Source organism: Rhinolophus ferrumequinum, chromosome 9, assembly GCF_004115265.2.
Source record: "Rhinolophus ferrumequinum isolate MPI-CBG mRhiFer1 chromosome 9, mRhiFer1_v1.p, whole genome shotgun sequence".
NCBI lineage: Eukaryota > Metazoa > Chordata > Mammalia > Chiroptera > Rhinolophidae > Rhinolophus > Rhinolophus ferrumequinum.
The window spans coordinates 21,491,800-21,518,291 of NC_046292.1; the positions used below are offsets into that span (position 1 = coordinate 21,491,800).

The window sequence follows — 26,492 nt, forward strand, 5'->3', positions numbered from 1 at the left end:
CCAGTGCTGTTTCCTGAGTGACCTTCAGGCAGGCATTTTTGCCCACTCTCTGACACATAGGGAAACAGAGACTCTCAGTCATGTCACCAAAGGTAAAAAGGCAACTAGGTGGCCTTGGCTTCGCTTTATTGACCTCAGAGCACCCTTTGGATGCAGTTAAAAAAAACAAACACAATGGGAACCAGAACTGGATCCAGGATGGATTCCCAGAAGAATTTCTCCAACCAAGGCGGATTTATACAAAATGCCAGAGGAAAAAAATGAGGCAATCTAGTGCTGAGTCCAGGGGTAGGCAGTTGGCAGAGGAGCAGTCAGTGAAGTAGTGGACAGGTCATGCTTCTTTCTCGTAAGTGCGGGTACAAACTACACTGCCATGGGTGAGTGTCTGGAAGGAAAGAGAGTCAGATTAGGGCAGGGGTGAGGGCACAACACATATTGGGAGCACTCTCCAGTCTGAGGGGACGAGCCCTCCGCCGTCATCCTAATTATCTTCATTTATTGACTACCTACTATGTGCCAGGCACTTTACATACATTTCTTTCCAATATGTACACCAAGCTAGACATTGTAATCCCTCTTTTAGAGATTTGGGAAAATGAGATTTGAGAGAGGAAGTAACTTGGTCAAGATCCCAGAGTGTTCTGCTTTCCCTTACACCGTTCCGCCGAAGTGCCTAAGGTGGTCCTAGCACGTAGTACTCAAATAGGGGAATAAAAATATCCAGAGACTTGGGGAAGGACTCTGTTAGGCCACCCACTTTCCTTTCCTTCCCTAACTTCAGGAGTCCCAGGGCCAGAGCCCTGAGCCCCCACCATCTAGCCTAGCATCGTAGAGCCAGGCCCATGGTCTCACCAGTCTGATGCCCAGTGAGTATTTGGTCCTGCATATCACATTCCCACCACGGGTAGGCACCTCATTCTTAACTCTGCAGGGACCCTTTCTCCCTGTGAGTGCAAGAATGCAGTGAGCAGGTTACACTAACCCAAGAAAATTCTGCCATGAAGATGCTAGAGCAAAAACCTGAGGCCCTGCAGAGAGGCGGTAGAGACCACGAGTGGCCACTGTCTCTGCCCCTGGGTCTGGGGGTGTTCAGTCAAGGCTGCATTCTCCGAGTGAAGTCTCCAAGTTTGTCCCTAAATAGACAGAACTGCCAACCTGGTTGTCACTTCCTACCCAAGCTATGTTCAGGTACTTGCAGTAGGCCAGGCATGAAAAGCACTGAGAGGAGGTGGAGCTGGGATGAGGTAAGAAGGACTGTGCTGTCAGTGCCCCACCAGTCACCCGCCTGTCACTGCCCAAAGGCTTTACATGGGGCAGTACCATCCTAAGGAGGCGGGGAGAACGCTGTGCTACTGCGTTTCCCCAAAAATCAGACCTTCTCGGACCATCAGCTCTAATGCGTCTTTTGGAGCAAAATTAGTATAAGACCCGGTCTTATTTTACTGTAATAAAATAAAAGACCGAGTATAATTTAATATAGTATAGTATAGTAATGTAATGTAATGTAATTAATATGTATAATATAATATTGGGTCTTATATTAATTTTTGCTCCAAAAGACGCATTAGAGCTGATTGTCTGGCGAGGTCTTATTTTCGGGGAAATGGTAGGAGGTAGGAGCCTTTCCTAGGGACTTGGGATCAGATCTGGCCCTGCTTTCTACCTCTGGGCCAAAGCAACAGAGGGGGAAACTAAGGCTGTGGAGCAGCTGCTGCATTCCTCCTGTGTCAGTGATGCTTTGTGCTCTGCATCCACTGTCTCATTCCCTACAAGGTTGGTGTTACTAACCTGTTTTATAGTTGGACTTGAAGATGACTCATCCAGAGTTACACAGTCTGTGAGCTGAGATTTGAACCTAGGCCTGAGATGTGATTCCAAAGCACTACTTAGAAAATTCCCACCAGCCCGACCCAGTCTTCACCCTCCATTGTCCCAGCTTCCATTGCTGCTGGAGGAAGACCTTAGCTTTTTACAACAGGCTGGGCTGAAGGGGCAGTAGTAGTAACGAACTGGACGAGGCTCCAAAGTTGTCCATCTTACCAAGATGAGTTTTCCATCGACGAGCTCCCGCACGAGTGTTGACTCTTGCCCGTCCCACTTCTGCAAGTGGACAAGTTTGCTTCCATCCAGTGTCACAATGGACTGTGGAAAGAAGGTAGAGGCCTGAGCTGTGATCTGAGCCAGGATTGAGGGACAGCATGGGGTCTGGTCACTGGGCCACAGGATTCAGTGTCTGGCCCAAACTAATGACGGTGCTAGGACCGGCGCTCAGGCAGCCCACCGGCAGCCTAGCCCCACAGGATGTCTGCTGCATGTCCCGTCTCTGCTGCACTACTGTCCTCAGCAACGAGAGAGAGGCAGGTAGCATGGTCGGGCCAGACAGCCTGGCTCTGAGAAGCACCACCAGCATTAAATTTCAGGAGGGGCACTTACGCCGTGTTCTAGGTGATGCCACAGTCCCAGTGCCCCGAAGATACAAGGGCCATGCCGTACCAACTTGTATCCCTCGGAAGGACTGGTGAGGAGGAGTCCTGAGACTCTAGCCTAGTGTGATCACATAATGTCTAAACGATCCTTAGGAGGGGAGGTATTGTTAAATTACACTTCCTGGCCTATCTTCCTACCCCTTTTCTTTATCCACATCATGTGACCCCTTCAGCTGACAAGAGGGCAGCAACTACCAGGTCCTGGGACTGGGTGCCCTTGGAGTGTTCCACAGCCCTGGTCAGATGCCCACTTAGTCTTCTGAGTTCTACCAGCCTGCGTCACCTGGTTCTTTTGGCAGCTCTCCCAGGTCTTTCTTCTCTAGGAATTTGGGGGCCCCAGGCCAGGCTGAGGGACCCTGACTGAGCAGGGTTCAGTAGAATGTGAGAAGGCTGTGTGTATGGGTTTGGGGCTGGGTGGGGGTGCCACCCAGTAGGGTGCCACCACCCTACTCCGTGTTCCCATTCCCCTCGTTTTTTTGCCTGCTTAGAGCAGATTAGTTTTAGTCTAGGCATCCCAGAGAACTACTGTTGTGTTTACTTGGGGTTCTCACCCCTCAAGAAGGTGAGTTAGTCCAAAGAGGTACAGGAATGTAGTGGCGCATCCTAGCGCTGCTGCCAGCCAGCCTCCCAGGTGGTCCTGGGCTGGGCTCTAGCTTCCTCCACCAGGAGGACACCATACCCTGCCCTGTCCTTCCTGGGGGCAGCAGTGAGGAATAGGAAATAGCCGAGGGACTGAATGATTGAATGATAGGGTCTGGTGGGAGGATACTGCTGCAGGGACACCCTTAGTTCTCTCTCTCCCATGCCTGGACCAGGGGCGGGGGAACCTGAGGCAAGCTGCCAAGACAGCCCCCCCCGGTGGCAAGCATGAGACTGGGGGTAGACATCCCCTCCCTCCCTGAGAGAAGGTGGACTAAGGCTTGATCAGAAGACACTACAAACACCCAAGACAATGCCCCATCCAGAATATAGCTTTTCCTGCCGGTGGACTGGCAACATTGGAAATACTTCCTCAGGGTCACTGGCCAAGCCGGGACATGGAAGTTGAAGAAGAGGAAGCATCTGAGGAGGTCTCAACCCCTTGTCCCCAGCTGTCTCCCATGCTGGAGGCCAGGACGACCTGCTAACTCAGTGGAGGGCCCTAACCTCTGGGCGTCATTCCTAAATCATTTGCAGTCACAGCCATGGCTACACCATTCCCCCATCTATGGAAGGGGAAAGAAAGAGTTGCTGCATGTCATGTGCAAGGTCACCCAGCTGGAGCTGGAGTAGACACTGAGGTCAGAACATCCTGACCGTGCCACCCACCCCCAGAAGCAACTAGTAGATGCTTCCCCAAAATGGAGGAAAACAAGAAGACAGAACAAACATGCCTTTAGCATCTAGGCCATCCCAGCACTGTACAGGCTTTATGGCCCTTGTTCATTTCAATCCCCCATAATGGCCTACCCCTCAAAGGGCAATAACAGGGTGCAAGACTACCAGCCTATTCTCTCAGGGCCTCAGCGCCCTCTATTCCCCGTGCCCACGTCCTTGACTCACCTTGACCTTTCTGTCATCTGCCGTTGTCTCATCGAACTCCACCCCCAGCTTGAAGCTGACCTCCGTGTTCTTGAAGGTGCTGTGTGTTTTTATGGTGATAGTATCCCCATTTACTTCGATGATGGTGGTAGGCTTGGTCATGCTGGCCACCTGCCTGGTAGCAAAACCCACACCTGAGGGCAGAGGGAAGGTTATGAGTATATGACTGGAGCAGAGAAGCGGGGTACCAGGAACTCAATAAACAACTCTCAGGCCTAGATGTGAGAGGGAGAGGAGGACGAGAACTTTCCAAGACTGCAGTCTTACCATTAGCTCTGTGTGGTGAAGAGGCACTACTGATCCCATTAGACAGGTGAGAACTTAGAGACAAGCATGCCGCAGGAAGTTGGTGACAGCTGAGATGAGAATAAGGTATTAAGTGCTTTCTGTGTGGTAAGAACTGGATGTGTGTTACCTCATTCAATCCTTGCGGTCTTCCTGAAGGGTTAATCTATTATCTTCACTTTACAGATGCAAAAACTGAGATAGCCCTGAAGCCCAGGGTCACAGATCTGATTTGTTTTATGGTTCAGCTATACTTCCTCCCCAGGCTGGAGCACCGGGCACCACCTGAGTAGCTTTTAAGCCACAGACTAGGGAAAGGAGAGAAATGTGGACTTCCAGAGCCTTAGGGTAAGCGTTTTCCACCTTTGGAAGTTTTTATCATGAGACCACCTGGTGCTCTTGTCCCCATATAGGGCAACAAAACATCTTCAAAGCCTCTTATCCCAGATCTGGGAGGTAGGCGGAAGGCATGTCTGTCTCAGTGTACAGATTTAGGAGAGGCCTAAAGTGGTAGTGCAGTCAGAACTCGAATCCAGGTCTGCTGGTTCCTAGTCTAAGGCCCAGTGGGGGCTCCCTTCCTGACCCAAGCATGGCTTCCCTGGGTTTTGGGTAAAACCCTAAGTGTCCTGCAAGAGAGTACAAAACAAAGAGCTCGTAAGCAAAGTCTAAGGTGTGTCCCTGCGATTTTTTGCATCTTACCTCCCATCATAGCTTCCCCGCCCCTCTGCCCCCAGCAGCCTATGCTGACCTGTCCTCCAGGGCAGAGGCGAGGCTGGAGCAGCCCAGTGGGGTGAGGTGGTGTGTGTCAAGTCCCCAGATGTGATTGGCTACACAGTGCTTGTTGGCAGCTAGGTACTTAACCCATGCCCTCCATGGGTTATTGTACTTAAATGCTCATAATAGCCATGAACGGTAGGTTTTAATACCCCCAATTTACAAACGAGGCTCAGAGAGTGAAGTGACTTGCCCAAAAATCAAAGAGTAAGTGATTGACCTAGATTTGAATCTAGGCTCCAGAACTGTTCACTACTCTTCCTGGGCCATTCGGCTTCCTGTGACATGTGCCTGCAATTACTGACCGAGGCTGAGCCTCATTGCCCCCTGAGAACTTTTGGTCTAAAACGAGGGGCACAGGCAGCCTCTGCAGCTGTGCCGCGGCTGGCCCACCCTGCCTGGCCAGTGAGGGACTTGGCCTCGCCCCCTACTGTCAGGATGAGGCCAGTTCCACTCCTGGGCCTTGCCACTGCACAAGGAGTTCTGTTTGCATCGGACCCACCTGGAGGGATGGAGTGTTTGAGGAAGGAAACCTGTGGAGTGAGGGAGGGACCGAGACTGAAACTGGGCTGACAGAATTTAGAGGATTTAGGAAGAGCTGAGTTCTTAGAAATGACACGAGCTATTTACTGAGAGAGCTGAGGAGGGCCTTTTCTCCCTATGGGCCTCAGCCTTTCAGTTTGTACAAGAGAAGCAAGTTGGATGGACTCTTAGCCCCCTAGCCCAAGGGGGGGCAATGGTGGTAAGCACGTTGCAGCATACTTCAGGGACCCAGGTCTTCAGCTTGAATGTCTGCTGTGGGAGGCTTGGGAGGAGGAGCTAACCCTGGGCACCCCAACTTTCCCAACAGCTGCCCAGGGCCCCCTGCTTCTCCAAGAATGGCTGCCTTCCTGGAGTCCAGGTGTAGTACCCAGTACAAGGTAGGGGCTTTGGGGCCTCCAGGGCCAACACTTGTGGTTAGGAACAGAAGTGAGCGGTGTCTGGAGTGCCCCTCCCCCTCGGGTATCTGATGTAATCCAGCCAGCATTCCCTGGGACTAAGGCAGGGAACGTAACTCCACCATGACCAACATTCCAGTTTTCCCTGTCCCAGCCTGGGGAACTAGGATAATCTCATAGCCGGGGATTTCAGGAAAGGGTATCGTGTTGTCCCGAAAATAAGACCAGGTCTTATATTAATTTTTGCTCCATTAGGGCTTATTTTCAGGGGATGTCTTATTTTTTTCATGTACAACAATCTACATTTATCCAATTACAGTCAGTCATGTCATCTTCTGGAACATTGTCATAGCGTACTAAATGCATCCATCTGGTTGAGATCTTAACTGAGGCTTATTTTCCGGGAAACACAGTTATCACCCTCTCCATCTAAGCACATACTAGGAGGGGAAGGGGTGAGGTCAGTCCTTAGCTAAGGAGTTCCAACCACTCCCAAACCTAGGGGCTATATGGGAGCTGATCTGGGTTGCAGATCTAGAAATCTAGGGTTTCATCTCTGCTGTGGAATTTTTATGACGTTTCTACTTTCTCTGTGTCTCAGTTTCCCCATCTGTTGAACTAGGCAAGGTATAGGGGTTTCCAAGGACCTCACCGGTAAGATTCTTTGAATTTTTACCTTTGTGCATCCCAACACCACACCCTTTTAGACCAGAGACCCGCCCTGCCTTTAACAGGTCATGGCCTTGCTCCAGGACCCTTTGCTGCACTCGGGAAGTCCAGTGGCTTTCTCCATCATACCCGTCCCCAACAAGTGCTTGAGCCTTGGGTTCTAGGTGATTTGGGGACTTCTTGCCTCACCCTACCACTAGGCTCACTGGCAGTGATTAAAGCCAGGTTACACACCACCGCGGGACAAGGTCAGAGACTGGCTGGTGAGAAAGAAGGAATCCTCCAGGGGAAATCCTTTTCCCTACCCAGCATGGAGGGGCAGGGATTGTTGCTAACTATGCAGGCCCCTATCCCACCTCCTTTTCCTATCCCATCACTGCCCTTCCCCACTCTTCCATCTCCCTCCTCCTGGAAATTTCCTACTTCTGTAGGCCACAGTATACTCCCTGGTCACCCCTTTCCCTTTCTCTGTTCACATCTCCAATTCCTAAACCACCTATGCTCCTATTCTTTTCCTCCCTTGGCTAGCATCCCACCGTCTTCAGTCAGTGCTCTCTTTTTATGCAGACCCTATCCCTACCTCCAGATCATATACCTTTCTTCCTCAAAAGCACCTTTCTACCCCCAAATCCACCAGCACATCTGCCTCCTTGCGCCTTCCTACCTGGCAATCCCTCTCACCAGCTTCAGACGGTGAAAGCCCCCTCCCGTCACGCCTCACATGCCCTAGGCCAGGCTGCCACCTTTTCCGCCCAACCTTACCCCCCAACCTTGGCCAGGAGGGACGCAGCAGGCGAGCAGGGTACCAGCCAGGGAGGGAGCGCTGCGCCGGTCTGGACACGTGGCCAACCCCTCCCCAGACCAGCATCCCGCTCACCGATTGACTTCATGTAGTCATCGAAATTCTTGCTGTCCACTAGCTTCCAGGTGCCCACGAAGGCGTCCACCATGGTGAGGCTGGGCTACGCTGAGAAAGAAGAAGCGACAAAGCTGGTGTGGAAGGGACTCCAGGACCCGCAGCTCCTAGCCCGCGCTACCGCTTTAAATAGCCCTGGCATCACGTGATGAGGCGTGGCCCACACCCCCGCTCCCGAAATAGGAAGCCCCGGGCTGGCTCTTACCCTCCAGGGGTTGGCCGCCCATCCCCCAGCCCGCCGAAGCGGAGGGGGCAGCCAGTGGCGTTCTGCTCGCCTGCGTCAGCGCGGATGCCGGGCCTCCGAGCCCCTATCCCGGGCTGGCAAGACCGGCTCCCTCCCTGGCCTCAAGGCGCTCTTTGGAATCTGAGAAGGAAGCAGCTGGGGGCACGATGCCCGCGAGCTGGGGCGCATACCGCAGACGTCTTCCATCCCCCCAGTCCCTCCCTGATTTTGGAGTTAGAGCAGAGATGAGAGACTGGAGGAGAAAAGAAACTCGCCCTTGGGCTGATGCCCACGCCGGGAAAGCTCTGGCTTACTCTTCGCGGCGCAGGCATCTTGGTCCTCATTTTGCAGGTGAGCAGACCAACAGGGGAACTGACAAGGTCACAGTAAATGAAAGGGTGAATTGGAGCCCAGATTGCAAGCCTGGTCTAGTTGGCACCAGAATCTGCGCTCTCCCGCCACGCCCCACTGCTCGGTGGCGGGGAGAGTCACTAGGGACTCCATGGGCAGCAGAGCTGCCCCTGTACCTGCTGGGGGCGAAAGCATTATCCTTTCAGGCCCTGCCCGCTCCACACGTGCTCTCCCCTCCCTGCGGAATGTCTCCCGCATGTGCCTTTCCACCCAGCAGTCCAACTGCCCATCCACCCTGTCAAGGCTCCAGGCTTTTCTGACCTCTGTGCACAGCTCTGGCATTTGCTGTGATCGGTTCGCTTGTCCTCCTTCAGAAATTCTGTCCCCTACCTGCCGGACTGCTACAGCCCTCACCTGCTGTCCTTTCTCTGACCTCTGCCCACAAGCAAGCGGTCAGTCGCCTCCTTTGAAGAAACTACCCAGTGGTTTTTCTGCACGTTCTAGTTTACAAAGCTCTGTTGATAAGACACACCTCGTATTGATGTTTATTGCGTGCTGAGGGTCTCATAGGACTTTTTAACAAAGTCCGTGAGGTAGGTGTTGTTATTATCCCGGTTTTACAGATAAGCAAACTGAAGCGTAGAGGAACCATTCATTTCTTAACCATTCATTAAAGCACCTACTTTGTGCCAGGCCCAGGGCTAGGCTCTGGAGAGACAACCGTAATAAGACACACACTCACACAGCTCACCTTTGGGTAGGCAGATACAAAACTAGCATGGTGACTGTAAAGGGAGGCCTGTCCTGATTTGGGGTTCAGGGGAGACTTCCTGGAGGAAGTGAGGGATAAGCAAATTCCCAACTGAACTTCAACCAGCAGAGGTTCACCCAGGGGGATATGCAGGAGCTGCAGGCCTAGTAGCCCTGGGCTCCTGCCAGCTCTGCCATATACAGCGTGGTGGACCCTCCTTCCTGGGCCTTTGTTTCCCCACGTGGAAGTGGAGAACATAGGCTCCTACCTTCCTTCCCCTCACTTTCTGGGAAGGAGGCCAGGGAGGAAGAGCCCTCTCTCCCCCAAGGTCCTGATTATTTTGGACAGATTCACTTGCCAGAAGACTGAGAGGCCTATTTCTGCCAAAGCTTCAGGGACAGGCCTCAGGGCTTGGCATGGAGCCCTGGTGACTTCACTGCCAGAGCAAGTGTGTGTGGGGGGGTAGAGGGGGGGCAAGGAGGGGAGTGGGATGGTTTCTAACTCAAGGTCACAGCCTTTAGACACACAGCGTCCTCGCTCAAGCACTGAGTGGCTAGAGACCCAGGGACAAGAGCTCTCTCTCTCCGTAGTCCTTATAACGCAGTGATGGAGATCTGGGGTTGGGCTAACAGCTGCTGGCAGATAAATCTGTGTTCTAATTCTCATACCATTGAGTTCTAGCTATGTGGCCATGGGCAATTCACTTAAGGCACTCTAAGTCTCAGTTTCATCTTAAAAATGGAGGTAATGATAAATAGCATTTACCCCATAGAGGTGTTTGGGGATCAAATGAGATGATGCATTGAAAATGCTGAGCATGGTATGCTTAATAAATGTTCTCTTCTGCTGCTGCTGCTGTTATAATCTCAGTGGAGAATGCAGGACTCCCAACACCTGGTCTGAGCTCTGCTCATCACCTGCTGGGCCTCCCAAGGCAGATTGCTTTGCTTCTCTAATCCTCAATTTTCGTATTTTTGAGACAGAGTTAGAAACTGCTGCAGCCGTGAGGAAGGGGCTATAGAGATCTATGGGAGGGGTTGAGGGGGATGCTGCCAGAAAGTCATTTTGCTTGCTCTCTTGGGCCCTGCCTGTGTTAAGCAGCGTGGTGCTTTGAGGAACTCCAGACAAACCCGAGACCTGCTGTTCTCACTGCCCTACGACCATCTCCCCACCGCAGCTCAGTCCTGAGGCACCAAAGTTGACTCCTATGCCACACCTTACGCTTTTCCACCTGCTTCTCATCCTCTCCCTCCTCCCTCCGATTACCTGCATCCTCCTTGCCTGTTATACTCACTACATTTGGGAAGGGGAAGGAATGTAAGCCCTTTTCCTTGTCCTGTCCCCCTTTCTTGATCTTGGCAATCCAGATGTGGATATAACATCTGGTAGGCAGCAGGCCCAGTCCCTGCGAAGAGCAGCATCTCACCAGCCCTCACCCTATGCTGATGTCACTGTTCTCTGTTTCCATGACAACCACAGGCTGGAAAGATGGAGAAGAGGAGAGATGAGTAACCAGGAGAGAGCCAATGAGATGGGCTGGCAGCCCCGCGTGATCCATGGGGCCATAGGGAGGGAGGGGAGGGAGGCCTACTCAGCATCTTCAGCTGTTCCCTGGATCCTCCCTCCCATCTGGACACCTCCATTGGGGGATGTGCTGCTGGCACAGGGAGCGATGCGAGAGGCACGGGCCAAAGATGCTGAGCAGGAGGCTCCACTGATCCAGGGACACAGCGACCCCCTTCCTTTGCCCCTTGACGGCCTCATTCTGTAGATGCTGACTGCCTCCACCCCACCCCACTACCTGCAACTGGGAAATGTTCTCTTTGTCTGGTAATGGTGGTGTGGCGCTCGGTCTCTGTCTGCCATGGAATTGTGGGGGCTAAACAAAGATTGATACTTTTCCTTCCACTGCCTAAGTTCTTCTAGCTGGGCCAAGAACCAAATGAACACAGACAGATTAACAGGAGAAAATAAAACATTAACATATACGCATGGGGAATTCACATCAGTTTGAAAATTCCAAAGACAGTGAGGCAACATTGGGGATGTAAGACATTTTTGTAGAAAGGAGAAAAGAAGGGGCCTGGGGTGTTCCATTTCAGAAGTGAGAACGCGTGATTTATAGGTAGTTGAAGAAGAGGGGATCATCACACATCACACATTGGAGGCAAATTATTGCTAGGCAACTCGGACACAGGGGCATCTAGCTAACAGGCCTCTGCCTGAAGCCCTCTTATTTACCACACTTAATTCAAGTTAGGCTAAGGCAGCCATCCTCAGAATCCCTTTCTGGAGTAGGCCTTTCCACTTGAATCTCTCAGGGAGGAAAGGGGGGAGGGTCAAAGGTTCTTTCTGAGTCTTGTTTCGTAATAAACAACTTAAAATCAATATCCCAAAATGGAAGCTTCAGAGTAGCAAAACTTTGGTTCCCTTCAGAATCGTTAGGTTTCTCCACATCCTTCAATCTCTCCCTTGGTGCATGGGGTATTCAAAAGCAGTATCTGGCTCTAAATCCCAAGCCTGCCACTTAACTAGCTAGAGACCTGAGCAAGTCCCTTCCCCCTTCTGAGTCTCCTTTCCTCCCAGATGGAGGAAGGCCATCTACTTCTCAGGGCTGTCATGAGGATGAAAAGAGATAACATATGGAAAGCCTAACACTGATATTCAGTGAATGGTGCCCAGCCCCCACCTCCCTTCTCCCTTTTGGATTTCCTCCCAGGGCAGTTGTCCCAGAGGTGATCAAGAGTGAATCAAGGCTCTTTGAGACCTTGAACCAATAGAAAAGCATGCAGGTATTATCTCCTTCTCACTAAGGTCATCCAGAGCCTTCAGAGACTGCAGAGAGGTGTCCTCATCTCTCCCTTTCTCTTTAAATAATTCGTCCATTCTACCACTCTTAGTCGAACACCTCCTGTGTCCAAGCACTGTGCTGGGGCTCAGTGGGGATCCAGGGTAAATAGGAGAGGCACCACTTTTGCCCTCTGTTAAGGTAAGAAATGTCCAAACCGGTAGAGAATTTTTGCCAAAATTTATTGGAGCCTAATTAAAGATACACCTGGAAGCAAGAACTCAACAGAGTGAGGTAAATGCTGCCAAGGATAATAGTTTGCAGTTTCTTCTGTGCACTTGAGGTTAAGGAAGATTACAAGAAGATGGAAGAGAGCAAGGCAGGGATCGAATTACAGGACAGTTAAGATTATGTGCCCTCTTGAAGGTGCTCATGCTTTAGAAGGAGGGGTCTGAAAAGAGACATTTCAAAGGGGTGTTAACCTAGATGCATAGAGACGATGGACAGGGCTTGCTTAAGGTAAAGACAAGGCTTTTACGAAAGCAGTTCTATGCCTGGGGTGTGACTACTGCCAGAACCTGCCCAGCTAGGAATTTATGATCAGATCCCCTGTGAAATTACTTTCTCTTTTCCATCCACACCTCCCTGAGCTCACAATGCAGGGGGATTGCGGCCACAGTGGGTGGAATGGAGTGTTCTTTCTGCCACTAGGAAATCGCTTCCTTGTTCCCTAAGAGTTCTAGATACTGTGGGTCTGAGAGAACAAATGATGGCAAAAGACAGAGGTATACTCCACACCGGTTTGCTTCTGAGAAGCTGCTGCCTGTGGCAGAATGCTTCCTGGAAGGAGAACAATGGCTTTCCCTGCCCAGGCAGGAGAGGGTGCAGCTCAGAGTAGAGGGGTAGTTACCTCTGCCTTCCCGGAAACTAGCTGTCCTACCTGCTGCTGACAGAATAAAGCCCAAACTCTTTAACCTCTCTTATCTGTCTCTTTGGTCTAATGTATTACTGAAATCTTGCTCCAACCAAGAAGATGACCTGGCAGATAGTAGGCATGAATGAATGAATATTGAATGAATGAATGAGTATGTTGAATGAATGAGTGAATCTGTCCACCTCTCTAGCATTAGGGGCTCTAGAGTGAGACTTCCCTGGGTTCCAATCCTGCCCCTGTATCTCACATACCAGCTGTGTAACCTTGGGCGAGTGACCGTCTCTCTAGGTCTCAATTTCTTCATCTTCAAAAAACACATCATTGTGCATGTGTTTGTTTTGTAACGTGCACGCACACACACACAACAAACAAAAAAACCCCATATCAATCACAATCCCCACCCAGCCAGCCTCACAAGGACTCTGGGAAGATAAGGTAGTGTTACCGGAGAGGGGGCCCTTCTTGGGGCAGTGCCCGGGCTTTCCTACACCAGGGATCCAAAACGGCAGTGTCCAGGCTTGGCTCTCACACCGGGGGTTGCACCTGGCGGAGTCTGGGCTAGATTCCCACACCAGGGATCGAACCCAGGCCTCGGGGGCGGGGGGGGGGGGGCCGAGGGGGAGGGGGGAATTGAGAATCCTAGCCACTACGTTGCCGGGGGTAGGCCCTCCTCAGCATCATGTCCAGGTTCTTGGCGTCCTGAGCAAAAAATTGAACGAGACACAGAGGTAAAGTGGTGAAAGCAGTTTATTAGAAGAGAAAGTACACTCCAAAGACATACGGGTAGGAGCAGGCCTGAACAACAGATGGCTCAAAAAGCGTTGGCTGGTGAGGACTTGGAGTTTTTATTCTTCTAGAATGGGCTACTCCTCTCTAATTGTGGGGCTGTTTGATTGATAATGGCTGATGGTTATGGTAAACGTGGGCAAGTTTGGGTGGAGAGGGGAGATCTTTTGGGCAGTCATTTCCCGTAGACTATATTGGACGTGCAGGAATGTTACCTGATGTATCCAGGTGTCTCAGAGACCCAATTCCTGTCTAACTCTCTGCCTCATGTCCCCTTTGAGAGACGTGATCCCCATAAGTCTCTATGGGAAGTTGAGGGACAGATCTCTTCTTCTGTATCTGCTTCCTGCTGATCGTGACTGTTGTCCCTGCCTATTGGGGATTCACGGGACTCTCACCCAGAACTGTTGGAGCTACTCATTATTGCTTTTGTCTTAGAACCCTGGGTATATTTTACCTCTGCCAGACTAGGTCTTATCTATGCCTTCCAGCTAATTGGACGGCGCCTATACCTTAGACTACCTGGCTCCAGAGATCAACATAGCCCTCAAATAATCAATCGCTACCTGTTCCTTTGAGGACATATATAAGAACCAAACGGGTCACAAAATTCCCCTTTTAATAGGCCTCGGTGTCATTACAGGACTAAGCATGGGCATAGCCAGACTATCCACCCCTCTCGCTTACTACCAAAGCCCATCTAAGGATCTTTCTGATAGCCTGAATGATGCTTCTAAGAGCATAATTACTTTACAAAACCGATTGGATTCCTTGGCAGTAGTAGTCCTTCAAAATCGCAGAGGACTAAATCTCCTGACCACTGAAAAAGGGGGGCTATGCTTATTTTTAAAAGAAGATTGCTATTTTTATGTTAATCAGTCTGGATAGTCAGAGATACTGCTCGAAAGTTAAAAAAATAGACCCTCCAGGATCCGCCAAGTAAGTGAATCTTGGGGATCTTAGTCTAAGATCTGGGGCTGCGCATCCTGGCTTCTTCCCCTTGCAGGACCATTATTGATGATTATTTTAACCCTTATCTTTGGACCCTGTATTTCGAACCTTCTGATAAAATTTATTTCTTCCCACCTAACAGCCCTCAAATTCCACATGATGCTCCAACAAGGCTTTAGGCCAGTTCCATCTGTTGAAACTAATCCAGAAGTCCTGCTCTCACGTCTAGACCATATAGGGTGAGAGTTTCGCAACTCCCCAATAGTCTCATAGATATGAGACCCCACTACTGTCAGGGGGGAAATAATACGGGCCAAATGAAAGGGCTTCTCACTATAGAAACTAAGTTTTCTTTTCCCTAGTGTTTTGGCTCTGTAATCCCGGGTTATAATCATTTTTCAAATCGGTAATGGATTGTTTTTAACCTGAATCATAGAAATCTCCTACCCCCGGCTTTAAATAATTACCCTAAAGCTTGCAATTAATGTCTGTTGACTATGGTCATTGTATCATAGTGCTCTTTCCAGGCCTAGCTCCCAGGTGACCAACGACTGAATGACCAGTTAAATCAGAAGAAAGTCCAGGCTCCATGAAGCTGAACAATTTTTCATCACGCAGTCACCCTGTGTCAATGGCTTTGAATCCTGCTTCTTGAGCCAACACTTTGAACTCTATTAACTAAAATCTATCTCTCCTCATCTAAGGGCCATTAGGGTACAAGTGATGCCCCACCAGGACTTCCAGTACCTCCCGACCACAGAGGTCAACATGGTCCTCCTCCAGGCGGACCTCGAGACCTCTTCCCCTCATCTAAGATCAGATAGGGTGAGAGTCCCGTGAATCCCCAATAGGCAGGGACAACGGCCACACTCAGCAGGAAGCAGATACAGAAGAAGGGATCTGTCTCTCAACTTCCCATAGAGACTTATGGGGATCACGTCTCTCAAGGGGGACATGAGGCAGACAGAGACAGGAATTGGGTCTCCAAGATGCCTGGATATGTCAGGTAACATTCCTGCACGTCCAACATAGTCTACGGGAAATGACTGCCCAAAAGATCTCCCCTCTCCACCCAAACTTGCCCACGTTTACCATAACCATCAGCCATTATCAATCACGTGCATCAATCAAACAGCCCCACAATTAGAGAGGAGTAGCCCATTCTAGAAGAGAAGGAAATAAAAACTCCCAGGTCCTCACCAGCCAGCGCTTTTTGAGCCCTCTGTTGTTCAGACCCGTATGTCTTTGGAGTGTACTTTCTCTTCTAATAAACTGCTCTTTCACCACTTTACCTCTGTGTCTCGTTCAACTTTTTGCTCGGGACGCCAAGAACCTGGAGATCATGCTGAGGAGGGCCTACCCCCGGCAACGTAGTGGCTAGGATTCTCAATTTTCCTCCCTGAGGCCCAGGTTTGACCCCCAGTGTGAGAATCTAGTCCAGACTCCGCCAGGGGCAACCCCCGGTGTGAGAGCCAAGCCCAGGCACTACCCCAAGGAGGGCCTCCTGTCCGGTAACAGTAGGACAAGCTTGGGAGTGCCGTTAAAAGGCTAATTGTTTCTCTTCTCAACCTTCTTCTCTGGCTGCCCTTGACCTTCAGCACAAGGTCCCCAAACCTTGCCACCCCCAAGCCCCCCAGGCTCTGGCCCCTGACTGCCTCTCCAAGCACTTCACATTGCGGCCACTCTGCCGTTCTTGTACCTTGAAGAGGCGCCATGCTTCTCACTTGCTGTTTGCCTATGAAACTCTTCCTCCCCAGCCCCTACTTCTCAATTAACGACTAGTCACTCTTCAGCTTTCAGCTTAAGTGTCCCTTCCTCTGGGAAACCTCGTCTTCCCTATTATGGCAATTATCCTGCTTTCATGGGGATCCTTTTGTTTCAGAGTCCGTCTTTCCTATTACACGAGGGCTGTGTGGGTTTCTGCTGTGTCCGCAGAGCCTACCACGGGGCCTGGCACGGATTTGTGGAACAGACAAACAGTCTCTCTAGAGCAAATAAAGCCACTTGTCCTTTCAGTGTTCTCTCTGTTTGACAGTTCTGCCCCCTCCCACTACTACTCTCAGTTTTCCTCTTGCCAAAGGATCCTGTCTCATGTCCTCTTTTCACTCCGTCCACGTGGGCCACGAGACTGGGCCATTTCCGGTGTGGAATGGGGCCCCAAGTAGTCCCAGGTGAGAGCGGTCCTTCTCAACAGTAGCTCTCCTTGGGGACAGGGCCATTCCCAGGAAGTAATCAAACCAGATCCCAGATTGTGGCTGCCTCTGACTATTTGTCTATCAGATGAAAACTTTGCCTGTGCAAAAGTAAATAATATTGGATTCAGTCGAGTCTAATTAGAAAGGACACCTAATGCTTATACAATAGCATCGCACGCCACCCTGTGGCCTGAGGCGTCAAACACAACGTTCAGTGGTCACTCCCCGCAGTACACTTCATTCAGGTGCAGCCTGCTCAAGATTCTGGAAAACTTCAGGCTTTTCCAGGAGGCCTGGTGAGCCTGGTTGGTGTGGACAGGTGACCATTGTATGTTCGTAGGTGAGGAGAGTTGGCAAGCCATGGCAGGACCCTGGCAGGGAGTGGATCTTGGCCTAAGGAGTCTAGGTCATGGTGCTGCAGGAACCAGGTACAGAGCCAAGGCTGTTAGCCTGGCGTGGGCTGTTTTAGGGCACTGGGATTTGGCAGTTGGTTGGGGGTCAGTGGGAGCAGCATCCCTAGGTTCTGTAGTCAACAGAGACGCTAGCTAGGAAAAGGGAGGAGCCATTTGCAGGGAAGACTGTGCAGGCTGGGGGGTGACCAAGACTGGAGCCTATGGTGAGACATATCCCCTAGGAGGGTGAGGTGTGTGAAGACCAAGAGATTAGAAGGACGGGATCAGAGTCAGGAGGGGACGGTGTCAGACAGGTAAAGCTGTCCTCCCTGCAATGGGGGTCATCCAGTGCAGGAGTAAGAAGAGCAGAGGGCGGCCTCAGGAACAAAGGGCTGGCTCCCCATGTGGCTCTCTGTGGTCCCCAGTGTATGAGCTGTCAGTGGCAAGGGGAAGGAGGTAGGAAGACCACTAGTTGGGCATTTGAGAGACATGTGTGTGAACTTGGCCAATCAATGTCTCTGTGCCTGTTTCTTCCTCTGTGTAGATGGTAATATCTACCTCTCAGGGTTTTTAGAAGGAACAAATGAGATTGTGGGTGTAGGAAAGCTTTGTATGCGACAACGTATGGTGCAGAAAATGATTGCTAACGGCGACAACACTGATCCAATGCCAGGCACTGGACTTAGCAGCTTTGTCTTTCACCTTTGTAATCCTGACAATAACCCAGTGACGTAGGTACTACTGTTCCCATCCCCAATTTACAGATGAGAGCCAGGATTTCGACCCAGGAAGCCTGGCTCTAGATCTTGTATGAGCCTTTCCCTGTGACGGTTGTCACCCTGCCTTGCTCTGTGACCTTGGGCCATTCTCTTCCTTTCAGTGTCCCTAACTCCATGGTAGGGAGTTGGGTCAGGGATCTCTTTAATCCGTCAAGCTTTGGCTGTTGGTGGTTCAGGGAGAGAACTTCCAAGTGGGGAAGAGGGTGAGGTGGGCCAAAACGAGGAGAGGACAAACTTTTCCAGTGTCCCTGCCCCAACCCTTCCCCCTCCTCAGTGGGTAGACTGGCAGACTCCCCTTTGCCCTACAAGCTATCGCGCCAAGGGAACAGCTGACACTCAGCCCAAGCTTGAAATACTCCCTGGTCACTGAAGGTCACTGAGGTTTGAGTGCCAGGACTGCCTGCCAACAACCAGGCAGGGCCCATCTAGTGGCTAGCAGACCCCAGAGGGCAGCAAGGCCACAGCCTGCGTGAGCCACACCTCTTAGTCTCCACCCCTCATCACTGGCCCCTACCGCCTCATTCAGGGTCAGTTTATCTGGGCACAGACCTGGTCTAGGGCCCGGCATGGGGCTATTTCTAGATGTCCTCCCTGTCTCCTTGGCCTGGACCTCCAGCCGACTCAGAACACGTACCCATATGTGTGTGTGCATGCCTCTCTCCCTCTCTCTCTCTCTCTCTCTCTCGCTCTCGCTCTCGCTCTCACTCTCTCTCTCACCCTCTCTCTCACCCTCTCTCTCTCATTGAACTTGGCTGCCACTGGCTTGCTGCCTGGCCCCATGCAGTGTATTGACAACCAACAGATGACCCAAACTTGGTTCCTGCCCTTATACAGAGATGGGAGCGGTGGATGTGTCTATCAACTGACAATACAGAAAGGCTGTCACTACCTCAGAGGGCTGTGCTCGGACTATGGAAGACCAGAGGAGGGAGCCACTGACTCTGCCAGGGGGGTCAGGAGAGGCTTTGTGCAGGAGGTACCCTCTGGACTGGGTCTAGAAGGATACCCAGGAGTCGGCCAGGTGTGGGAAGAGGACTTGGGAAGGCAGAGGGACAAGGCATAGTTAAGGAAGAATGAGATTTTCCTGATGATTGATCTGAGCTGAGGGCCGAGGATAACAGTGTCAGAGGATAACAAAGGGCAGAGGATAAAAGATGAGACTGGGAAGATAGTTTAAGGTCAGACAGGAGAAGGCCTTGCCCGTCTTCTGAAGGCATTGAGGGCTCGGGGAAGGGGAGCACTGTGACCGGACTCGTATTATGATAAGAGTTCTTTGGCTGTTGTGTGGCTTCTGGACTGGAGACCAGTTAGGAGGCTGTGGCAGCTGTCCCAGTCTGCTCATCCATGCCTGCAGCCAGCAGAAAGAGGAACAGGAGAGAGGCACACCTCTCTTAGCTAAAGGCGTGACCTGGCAGCTGCACACATCTCCTGTCTCTTGGCCAGACGTTAGACACACAGCCACACCTCGCTGTAAGCGAGACTTGGGAAATGTGGTCATTATTCTGGACTGCCAGTTCGTCTAGAAAAATGAGAGCATGGATCTCAGGGAACTAACTGGAGGTCTCTGACACCGTGGTTAAGTCTCTCTCTGAAATCAGATTTCCTGAATTTAAGTCCCACCTTACCACTTACAAACTGTGTGGGCAGATCACTTACCCTCTCTGGGCCTCAGTTGCCTTATTGGCGGGTACACTGAACTAACACACCAAGTCTCAGGGTAGAGCCTGGCATATAGTGAGGCCTGGAACTGCTTTTCGTTTCTGAGAGAAGGGGGTTTTCCGGGGACACTTGCTGCCTGAGTCCCTAGTAGAACTGAGGCACCCATATGGGGGCTTGGTTTAAGGGATGGGGCAGTCAGGACTATTTAGTCCCATCCCTTAAACCAAGGCTTTAGCTGAGGCGAAGAAAGGGAAAAGAAAAGTCAATTTTGGAGGGAATTCAAGAATAAGTGACTCGAGAAAAGATACCCCTGGGCCTAGTCGTTTCAGAGGCAGCCCAGCCCACAGCCCGTTCTTCTTACATGACAACAGATCTGCCAAGACCAGGAGGAGGTAGTTTTGAGTCAAGAGCACTTGAAGCCAGGCTCAGGCTCATAGCTGTTTTGTGACCCAAGGCCTCCAGCCACCATTGCCCATCTCTGGACCTGGGTCTTCCCATCTGGAAGCTGGGGATCACTTATCCCTGCCTTCCACCACGTGACTGTGAAGATTAGATGTTAGTTTTGGCTCTGGAATTGGGTTGCACCTGCAAGACTGAGCACCAGGGAGGGATCAGTGGTTACAGGTGGCAGCGCACCCCCTCCTGGGGACGGGGAGCATCGCAGTTCCGTCCTGTGTAGCCGTTTGCCTGTCCTACCTTCTCCCTCATTTGGCCTGTGCTGCCTTTCCCAGGCTACTACTGGTTGTGAGACAGGGTGAGATGGAGAGGAGACAGCTAATGTGGGAGGGAGAGGAGAAGAGCCCAGAAGGACTGGGGTGGGAGGAAGGAGGGGAGCCAAGATGTAGCAACTTCAGGAAAAAGGCAGATGGTAGGATTGAAGGCTGATGGGAAAGGAAGAGAAGCTTAAAGTGAGGAGGGAGGTGTCTAGATTTGGAGGGGCCCATTCTCCCCATATTCAGGCCCAGATGGGGAGCTTGCTGAGGGCAGGGGCTGTGCTTTGTTCACCCCTTATCCCCTTCTCAGGGTACTGCATAGGCCCCCACAGAAAACATGTTGGCTGTCGGAGTTCGTTGGTTGAAACCCAGACTCAGCCCCCTGTTCCAGGCCTTCATGAAGCGCCCCCACCTTTACCCCCAGGCCCTGCTAAGGGGAAGACCTGAAAGGCAGCCTTGGGGGGAAGGAACTGCAGCTAGGTGACAGGAGACCCGGTCCCAGGCAAGGCCCCTCATTGTCTTGCTCTGTGACCTGGGACAAACCACCTGCCCTCTAGCTGAGTAACATGAAAGGGGGCTGTGGTTTGAGAATTATTTTTATATCAGATAATCCTGTCTTCAAACAAATTCTCAGGTCGATGTCCAGATGAAACAAATAAAGGGGAGCTGTACCAGTGAAAGTCAGGGAGGCCCCTAGAACCTACTTATGTGGTCCTGGTGTGGGAGTGGATCTCTGGGCCTCTGCAGGCCTGGGTCTCCCAGGCTGCCAGCTCTTTCTGCAGCCTGGGGGAAGGGGCGGGATGGTGGTGGGGGTGGGTGTCCCAGCAGTTTTGCAAAGAGCAGGCAAAGCTCCTCCCTGGTTGTCCTTCTGCCCTGGTTCCCCAAAAATAAGACTTAGCTGGACCATTAGCTCTAATGCGTCTTTTGGAGAAAAATTTATTTTCGGGGAAACACAGTATTCCTGGGAGCCAGCACCACCCACCACCCATGAAGACACAGTGGTCCCACTCTGGGTCCCTGGGCTGGAAGGGTCGCCAGAGAGAACACTCGGATTCCAGGGCCTGTGGGTGCTTAGCAGGGCTTGGAGTAGGAGGATAAGGAAAGGAGAAATGAGAGGGAACCATGAGATTTGGAGTCAGGGGCTCCTGATGCCATTTGGTTAGGTGATCTGGAGCAGCCATTGCACCTCTCTGGGTCTCAGTTTCCCTTTTGTGCAATGAGGAAAGAACATGATGATATCCCCAAACCCTTTCTCATTTGTGACTGGAGAAAAGAAGGGGAAGGGGGAGTGGAGATTGCGCTCAGGGTGCTGAGTTTCCCAAGAGAGACAGTCCTGCTTGTACTTCAGAGGCAGTGATGGTGGGTGCATCATCAGAGGGGTGGAGCGGGGAACTGGGGGGGTCGGGGGGGATTGGCAGGAAGACTTAGTTTGAGTCACTAAGTCGGTGTGTGTGTATTGTCCCCTCTCAGGGCCACACTTTCACGTCTGTCTAAGGGGATCAAATGCTCCCAGATCTAGGAGTCTGACTGTGTCTGGAATCAGAGACTGGGGCAGGAGCCTGGAGCTGGCCCAGGCCCAGGGGCCCATTGTGCAGAGCCAGGAGTGGCTGTCACAGACAGGGGACAAACCGAGAGTCAGGTAGGATCCAAGTGCCAAAGGGAAATCAGGGGTCATAACATCCAACTTTTGGGGTTTACAGATGGGGAAACTGAGGCCCACGAGGGGCAACCAGTTGTCCAGGGTACCGGAATGGGTTGAGGGCAGACCAAGACCAGAACCAGGACTCCTGACCACCCAGTTCAGCTTCTCCTTCCAGGAAGCCCTGATGGGGAGGTACAGGGAATAGCTTCATCTAGGAAGTGGGGAGCCTGACCCCTTCCTGGCCAGAAGGAGGAGGATGGAGATGATGTCTGTGGAGGGTGTGGTGCAGTGTGAGCCCAGCCAGTGTGGGATTCCCTTCCTCTACTTTTTCTGCGCAACTTGGCTCTCCCCAGTACTGGTGATCTTGAAGGTCCCCAGTTGCCTTTCCCACTCTCACAGGGGCAGAGCTACGGGGTGGAACGGGGCACTGGGATTTTGCAGAGACCGAGGGGTCCGGGTGTTGGGGGAGCGAGGTTGGGCTGGGGTTTGCAGGGCAGAGCTGAGGACAGAGGTTTTTCCTATGTCTGGGCTGCGGTAGGTTTGCCTGGCAATTTCTGGAATTCCCACAGAGACTAGAGGAAGAGGTATCCCAGACGTGCGCGCGCGCACACACACACCCCCACACACACAACCCACATGTGACGTCACACACACACCCAGATACATGCACACATAACCCCTACCCTTGACCAGTTACATGATTGATGGGACCCAGTACAAAGTGAAAATATGGACCCCCTGTTCAAAAATTATTAAGAATTCAAGATGGTGACAGCTGAGCATTAAACAAAGAGCATGGCTTTCTGAGTGCAGGGCCCTGTTTGACTGCATTGGTCTCACACCCATGAAGCTGGTCCTGTTCCCAACACATTCAAACCATTCCCTCAGGGACCCACAGACCCACAACCACCATCCTGCCAGAGACACACATTCACCCAGAGACAGACATTCACACTCCTAGATCTATCACTACTGAGACCACACGCTCCCCTCCTTTCCGACACACAACCACACCAGCCCCTGTGCTGCTGGAGTCTCACACTGAGCCATGGATTCTTCCAGCTGGGCAGGTCCACTGTCCCTACCAGGGCAGCCACAGGGCCCTTGCACTTACCCCTGATCTGGGCTGTCACACTCTTTTCCACCCTCCTACTCAACACAATTCCTCGCGTACACACACCAGCCTGCCTACTGGCTTGGGAGTGGATCCTAGAGGAGAGGACAATGCGAGCCCCCTCCAGCCACTCTGCATGCCAGCCTGCAAAAGTCCAGCTAAGAGTGAAATGCCAATAATAGTAATGATAATATCCCACACTTATTGAACATTTACTATGTGCCAGGCATTGTTCTAACATTTTATAAATACTAACTCATTTACAGTTGTCCCTCAGTATCTGCTGGTATTGGCTCCAGGACCAATATCCGTGGACGCTCAAGTTCCTGATAGAAAATGGTGTAGAACAATGCATACAGTCAGCCCTCTGCGTCCACGGACTCCCAACACTTCATTGAATCTTCGGATGCGAAACCTGCAGATAGGGAGGGCTGACTATAATCCTCACAACCTCATGACGTTAGTACTGTTATTTATCCCATTTTACAGATAAGGAAAGTGAGGCACAGAAAAGTTAAGTCACTTTTCTGAGAATGCACAGCTAAGGGAGCAGGAATTTGAATGCAGACCTCTGCTGACTTTGAATCCAAGCCTCTGCTGCCGAGATCCTGCTTTGTCAGTTGTTGCAGGAGCTCTGTACCAGGAGCATGCCAGGCACTGTGGACGCTGTGGTTCCCGGGCCTGCTCCTGACAGCTCAGGGATTCCTGTGAAATGAAGAATAAAGGTGATTATGATACAGCTGCCTGGACAACCCCGGGAGCCCCAGATGGTTACCGGATTGCAGAAACAGAGATGGTCGTCTTTTATTACAATTTCAATATTTAGAAGATGTCTAAGCAAGAGACACATTCCTTTTTTTTACCTTTTACAAACAAAATTGCCAAATACGTAATTAAGGCATTTTCACTGACAATGGTGGACATGGTCAGGTTATGGACAGTCACATATTGGCAGGTTATCTAGAAAACATTCTCATTGACAGAATAAGGAAACCCACCCTTCCAATGAGTCCTGGGCGTCCAAATGTGACCTCCTTGAGTGACTTCTTTGAATATCGTGGACCTAGGGAGCGCCGGCCCAGCCCAGGCTCACCCGCCACCCAGAGTTGCCCCTCCCTACTGGGCGTGGCCCCTGAGGCCCTGTCTGTACCCCTGCAGTCACTGATTGGTCCAGGAATGCCAACCTGATTCAAGCAGGCCAATCAGATCCTTTGCCTGGAAATTGTGGATCGGCCGTTAACTGTCGGGCTGGCTGGCCTCCGACCTAGGATTAGGTAAATTTGTTGACTGTAAAGCAGTCACTCTGCCTTCACTTCCACTGCTGTTTGCACAGTAGAAAAGAAGCAGGAAGCTCTGTACAGGGGAAGAGAAGAACGAAGCAACCATGAAGACATATATGTGGGGAGGGAGAGAGGAGCTAGCTTCCTGCGCTCCAGCTGATGGTTACATTCCCAGACATTCATCCTTAGGATAAGTCCTGCTTTCGTTTTAACTGGCCTGAGAAATTGCTGCTACTTGCAGTCCAGTAGCCTTATTTAAGGCACTTAAATTGAAAAATGTCAAAGGAAAGAAAGTACCACAAAGCCCCTGAATGAGTTGGTTTTATTGTCATTGTGGAAAGTGACAGATCCCAAAGCCACAAAGCTACCTGTGTCCTGGGAGTGTCTGTCCCCAATGGAAGCATGAGGTTGCCTATTGCTTTGTCCTGAAAATACTTTGAACAGTGGAGAGAGCTTTCCCAAGCAGAAATTTGCTTTGAAGGACTTTATTAAATTTGGATTTGTCCAGTAGTGTGTTGGTAGATATTTGACAACTGTTTCTTCGGAAATCCAAATGTATACATTGTAGACATATGTTTGTTATAAATTTTACTGACATAAAGGATGTGCAGCACAATTTACAAACGACAACACAATGTACAATCTCTTGATTGTAAATCTTGCATAGTCAATTTGTTCTCACAGAACGCTTTTGTTAATTTTTGCTGAATTCTTGTATCTGTAGTCAGTCAACCTATGGTTGCAATTCAACCAGTTTGAAATGGAGTGGCATTCCAGTCTACTCTTTCCCCAATACATTTATTGTCATTAAATCTGATCCATGATTTACTGTTACACTATTCCTCACTCTTCTACAAATATATTTATTAAACGGAAACCTCTTTCAGCTTCAGCCTTTCAGTTTAGTCTGTACTATTAACATTTTGCTCATCACTTTTTTTTTAAATTGGGGAATATAGGGGAACAGTGTGTTTTTCCAGGACCCATCAGCTCCATGTCAAGTCGTTGTTTTCAATCTAGTTGTGGAGGCTGCAGCTCCCTGGTCCACGTGGGAATCGAACCGGCAACCTGGGTGTTATGAGCATTGTGCTCTAACCAACTGAGCCAACCAGCCGCCCTGTCCATCACCTTCTTTAGCCTAGAAAGTCAAGAAAACAACAAATCAAGTCTTGATCTGTCGCATTTGCCAATTTCTGTGTTGCAATACTCCCACCTTGGCTGTTACCAGTTATCAGTGTGATATGAGTGAACACAGAGTTGGGAAGAGATGTGCAGGTGCACCCCATTATGTCAAAGTCCCACTGTACGGAGACAGTAGAGGGAGATGACCTCCAGAGAATAGAGAATAGTAAAACGTAGCAAAATCAGTAGGAAGTGAGGAGCTTTGAGTATTATCTTTATTTTGATATAATGTATTTAATTGTAAATGTATACAATTTAATTTTTAATAATGACTATTCAACAACTGGTGTACAAGATTTTTGGAACTATAGCACTGGCCCTCGCAAGCAGGTGTGAGCCAGCTTTGGTGCACTGCTGGCCTTGTCCCCACCCAAAGGCGTCTCACTAGACATTGTCAACAAAAGAGACTCCCTGACCGGAGAGACTGTGATGAAGCCATTTGTTCTGGGAAAGTTTGAGCTGGTTTGTGCCTTGGAGCACATGAAGAAACTTGAAGCCATGACTTTATCAAATTCAAGGGCAGGACGTCTCAACATGGCCAGTTTGGCGTGGCCATTTTGATTCCCTCACATCAAAATGTGAGATTGTTTATTATTATTATTATAACTAATTAAGTAATTAATTTTTTCATTGGGGAACAGTGTGTTTTTCCAGGATGTCAAGTCGTTTTTCAATCTAGTTGTTTTTCAATCTAGTTATGGGCAGTTCACTGGCCCAGGTAGGAATCAAACCTGCAAGCTTGTTGTTAAGAGCTTGTGCTCTAACCACTGAACAATCCGGCCGCCCCAGTAGTTTATTATTAAGTGCTCAACAGACATCCCTGACCCATGGTCTCTGTCCATCTCTGCACCTCACTCTGTCTGAGCCTCACCCCACTTATCACAGTCAGTGGTTGCTTGCTTTCACCCCCGGCACCTGGAAGAGCAGCCCTTCTTGTTTGTTAGATTTTCCATTTACATTATAACTCCCTTGTTCTCTTTTCCAGGGAAAGGCAGAACCTTCACGTAGATCAACATTTTTGCATAAGTTAATGTGACAGGAAAAATTGTTTAATTTTAAAAGAATGCCGTACCTTTGACACTCCTTTTCACCCTACTCACACG

The 26,492-nt window shown here is 50.6% G+C and overlaps 2 protein-coding genes and 1 long non-coding RNA gene across 3 annotated transcripts in view; 1 reads left to right on the top strand and 2 right to left on the bottom strand.

Annotated features, from left to right (window-relative positions):
- Nucleotides 1-78: 78 nt before the first annotated feature.
- On the bottom strand, nucleotides 79-7,773 carry FABP3 (fatty acid binding protein 3). The gene is made up of 4 exons (XM_033113903.1): nucleotides 7,611-7,773; nucleotides 4,029-4,201; nucleotides 2,041-2,142; nucleotides 79-385 (listed from the first exon to the last, which is right to left on the bottom strand). Exons 1-4 carry the CDS (start codon nucleotides 7,681-7,683, stop codon nucleotides 332-334), a joined length of 402 nt encoding a protein of 133 aa, XP_032969794.1. The 5' UTR covers nucleotides 7,684-7,773; the 3' UTR covers nucleotides 79-331.
- A 118-nt stretch (nucleotides 7,774-7,891) lies between these two features.
- The window catches only part of SERINC2 (serine incorporator 2), a 50,519-nt gene continuing 31,918 nt past the window's right edge, over nucleotides 7,892-26,492 (top strand). Inside the window, exon 1 of the mRNA XM_033113900.1 lies at nucleotides 7,892-8,223. Within this exon, the coding sequence (XP_032969791.1) occupies nucleotides 8,158-8,223 (66 nt within the window). The 5' untranslated portion in view covers nucleotides 7,892-8,157. The remainder of the gene's footprint in view (nucleotides 8,224-26,492) is intronic.
- Nucleotides 22,764-24,645, bottom strand: LOC117026813 (uncharacterized). The gene is made up of 3 exons (XR_004423826.1): nucleotides 23,926-24,645; nucleotides 23,497-23,632; nucleotides 22,764-23,342 (listed from the first exon to the last, which is right to left on the bottom strand). It is a non-coding gene; the product is annotated as an uncharacterized LOC117026813 (long non-coding RNA).

Bases quoted from the DNA above. Each gene is read 5' to 3' on its own strand.
- FABP3 (XM_033113903.1), bottom strand. From the start codon at position 7,683: ATGGTGGACGCCTTCGTGGGCACCTGGAAGCTAGTGGACAGCAAGAAT. The intron at 4,202-7,610 runs GTGAGCGGGATG...CTCTGCCCTCAG, and splicing joins TGACTACATGAAGTCAATCG to GTGTGGGTTTTGCTACCAGG. The intron at 2,143-4,028 runs GTGAGTCAAGGA...TTCTTTCCACAG, and splicing joins CAGATGACAGAAAGGTCAAG to TCCATTGTGACACTGGATGG.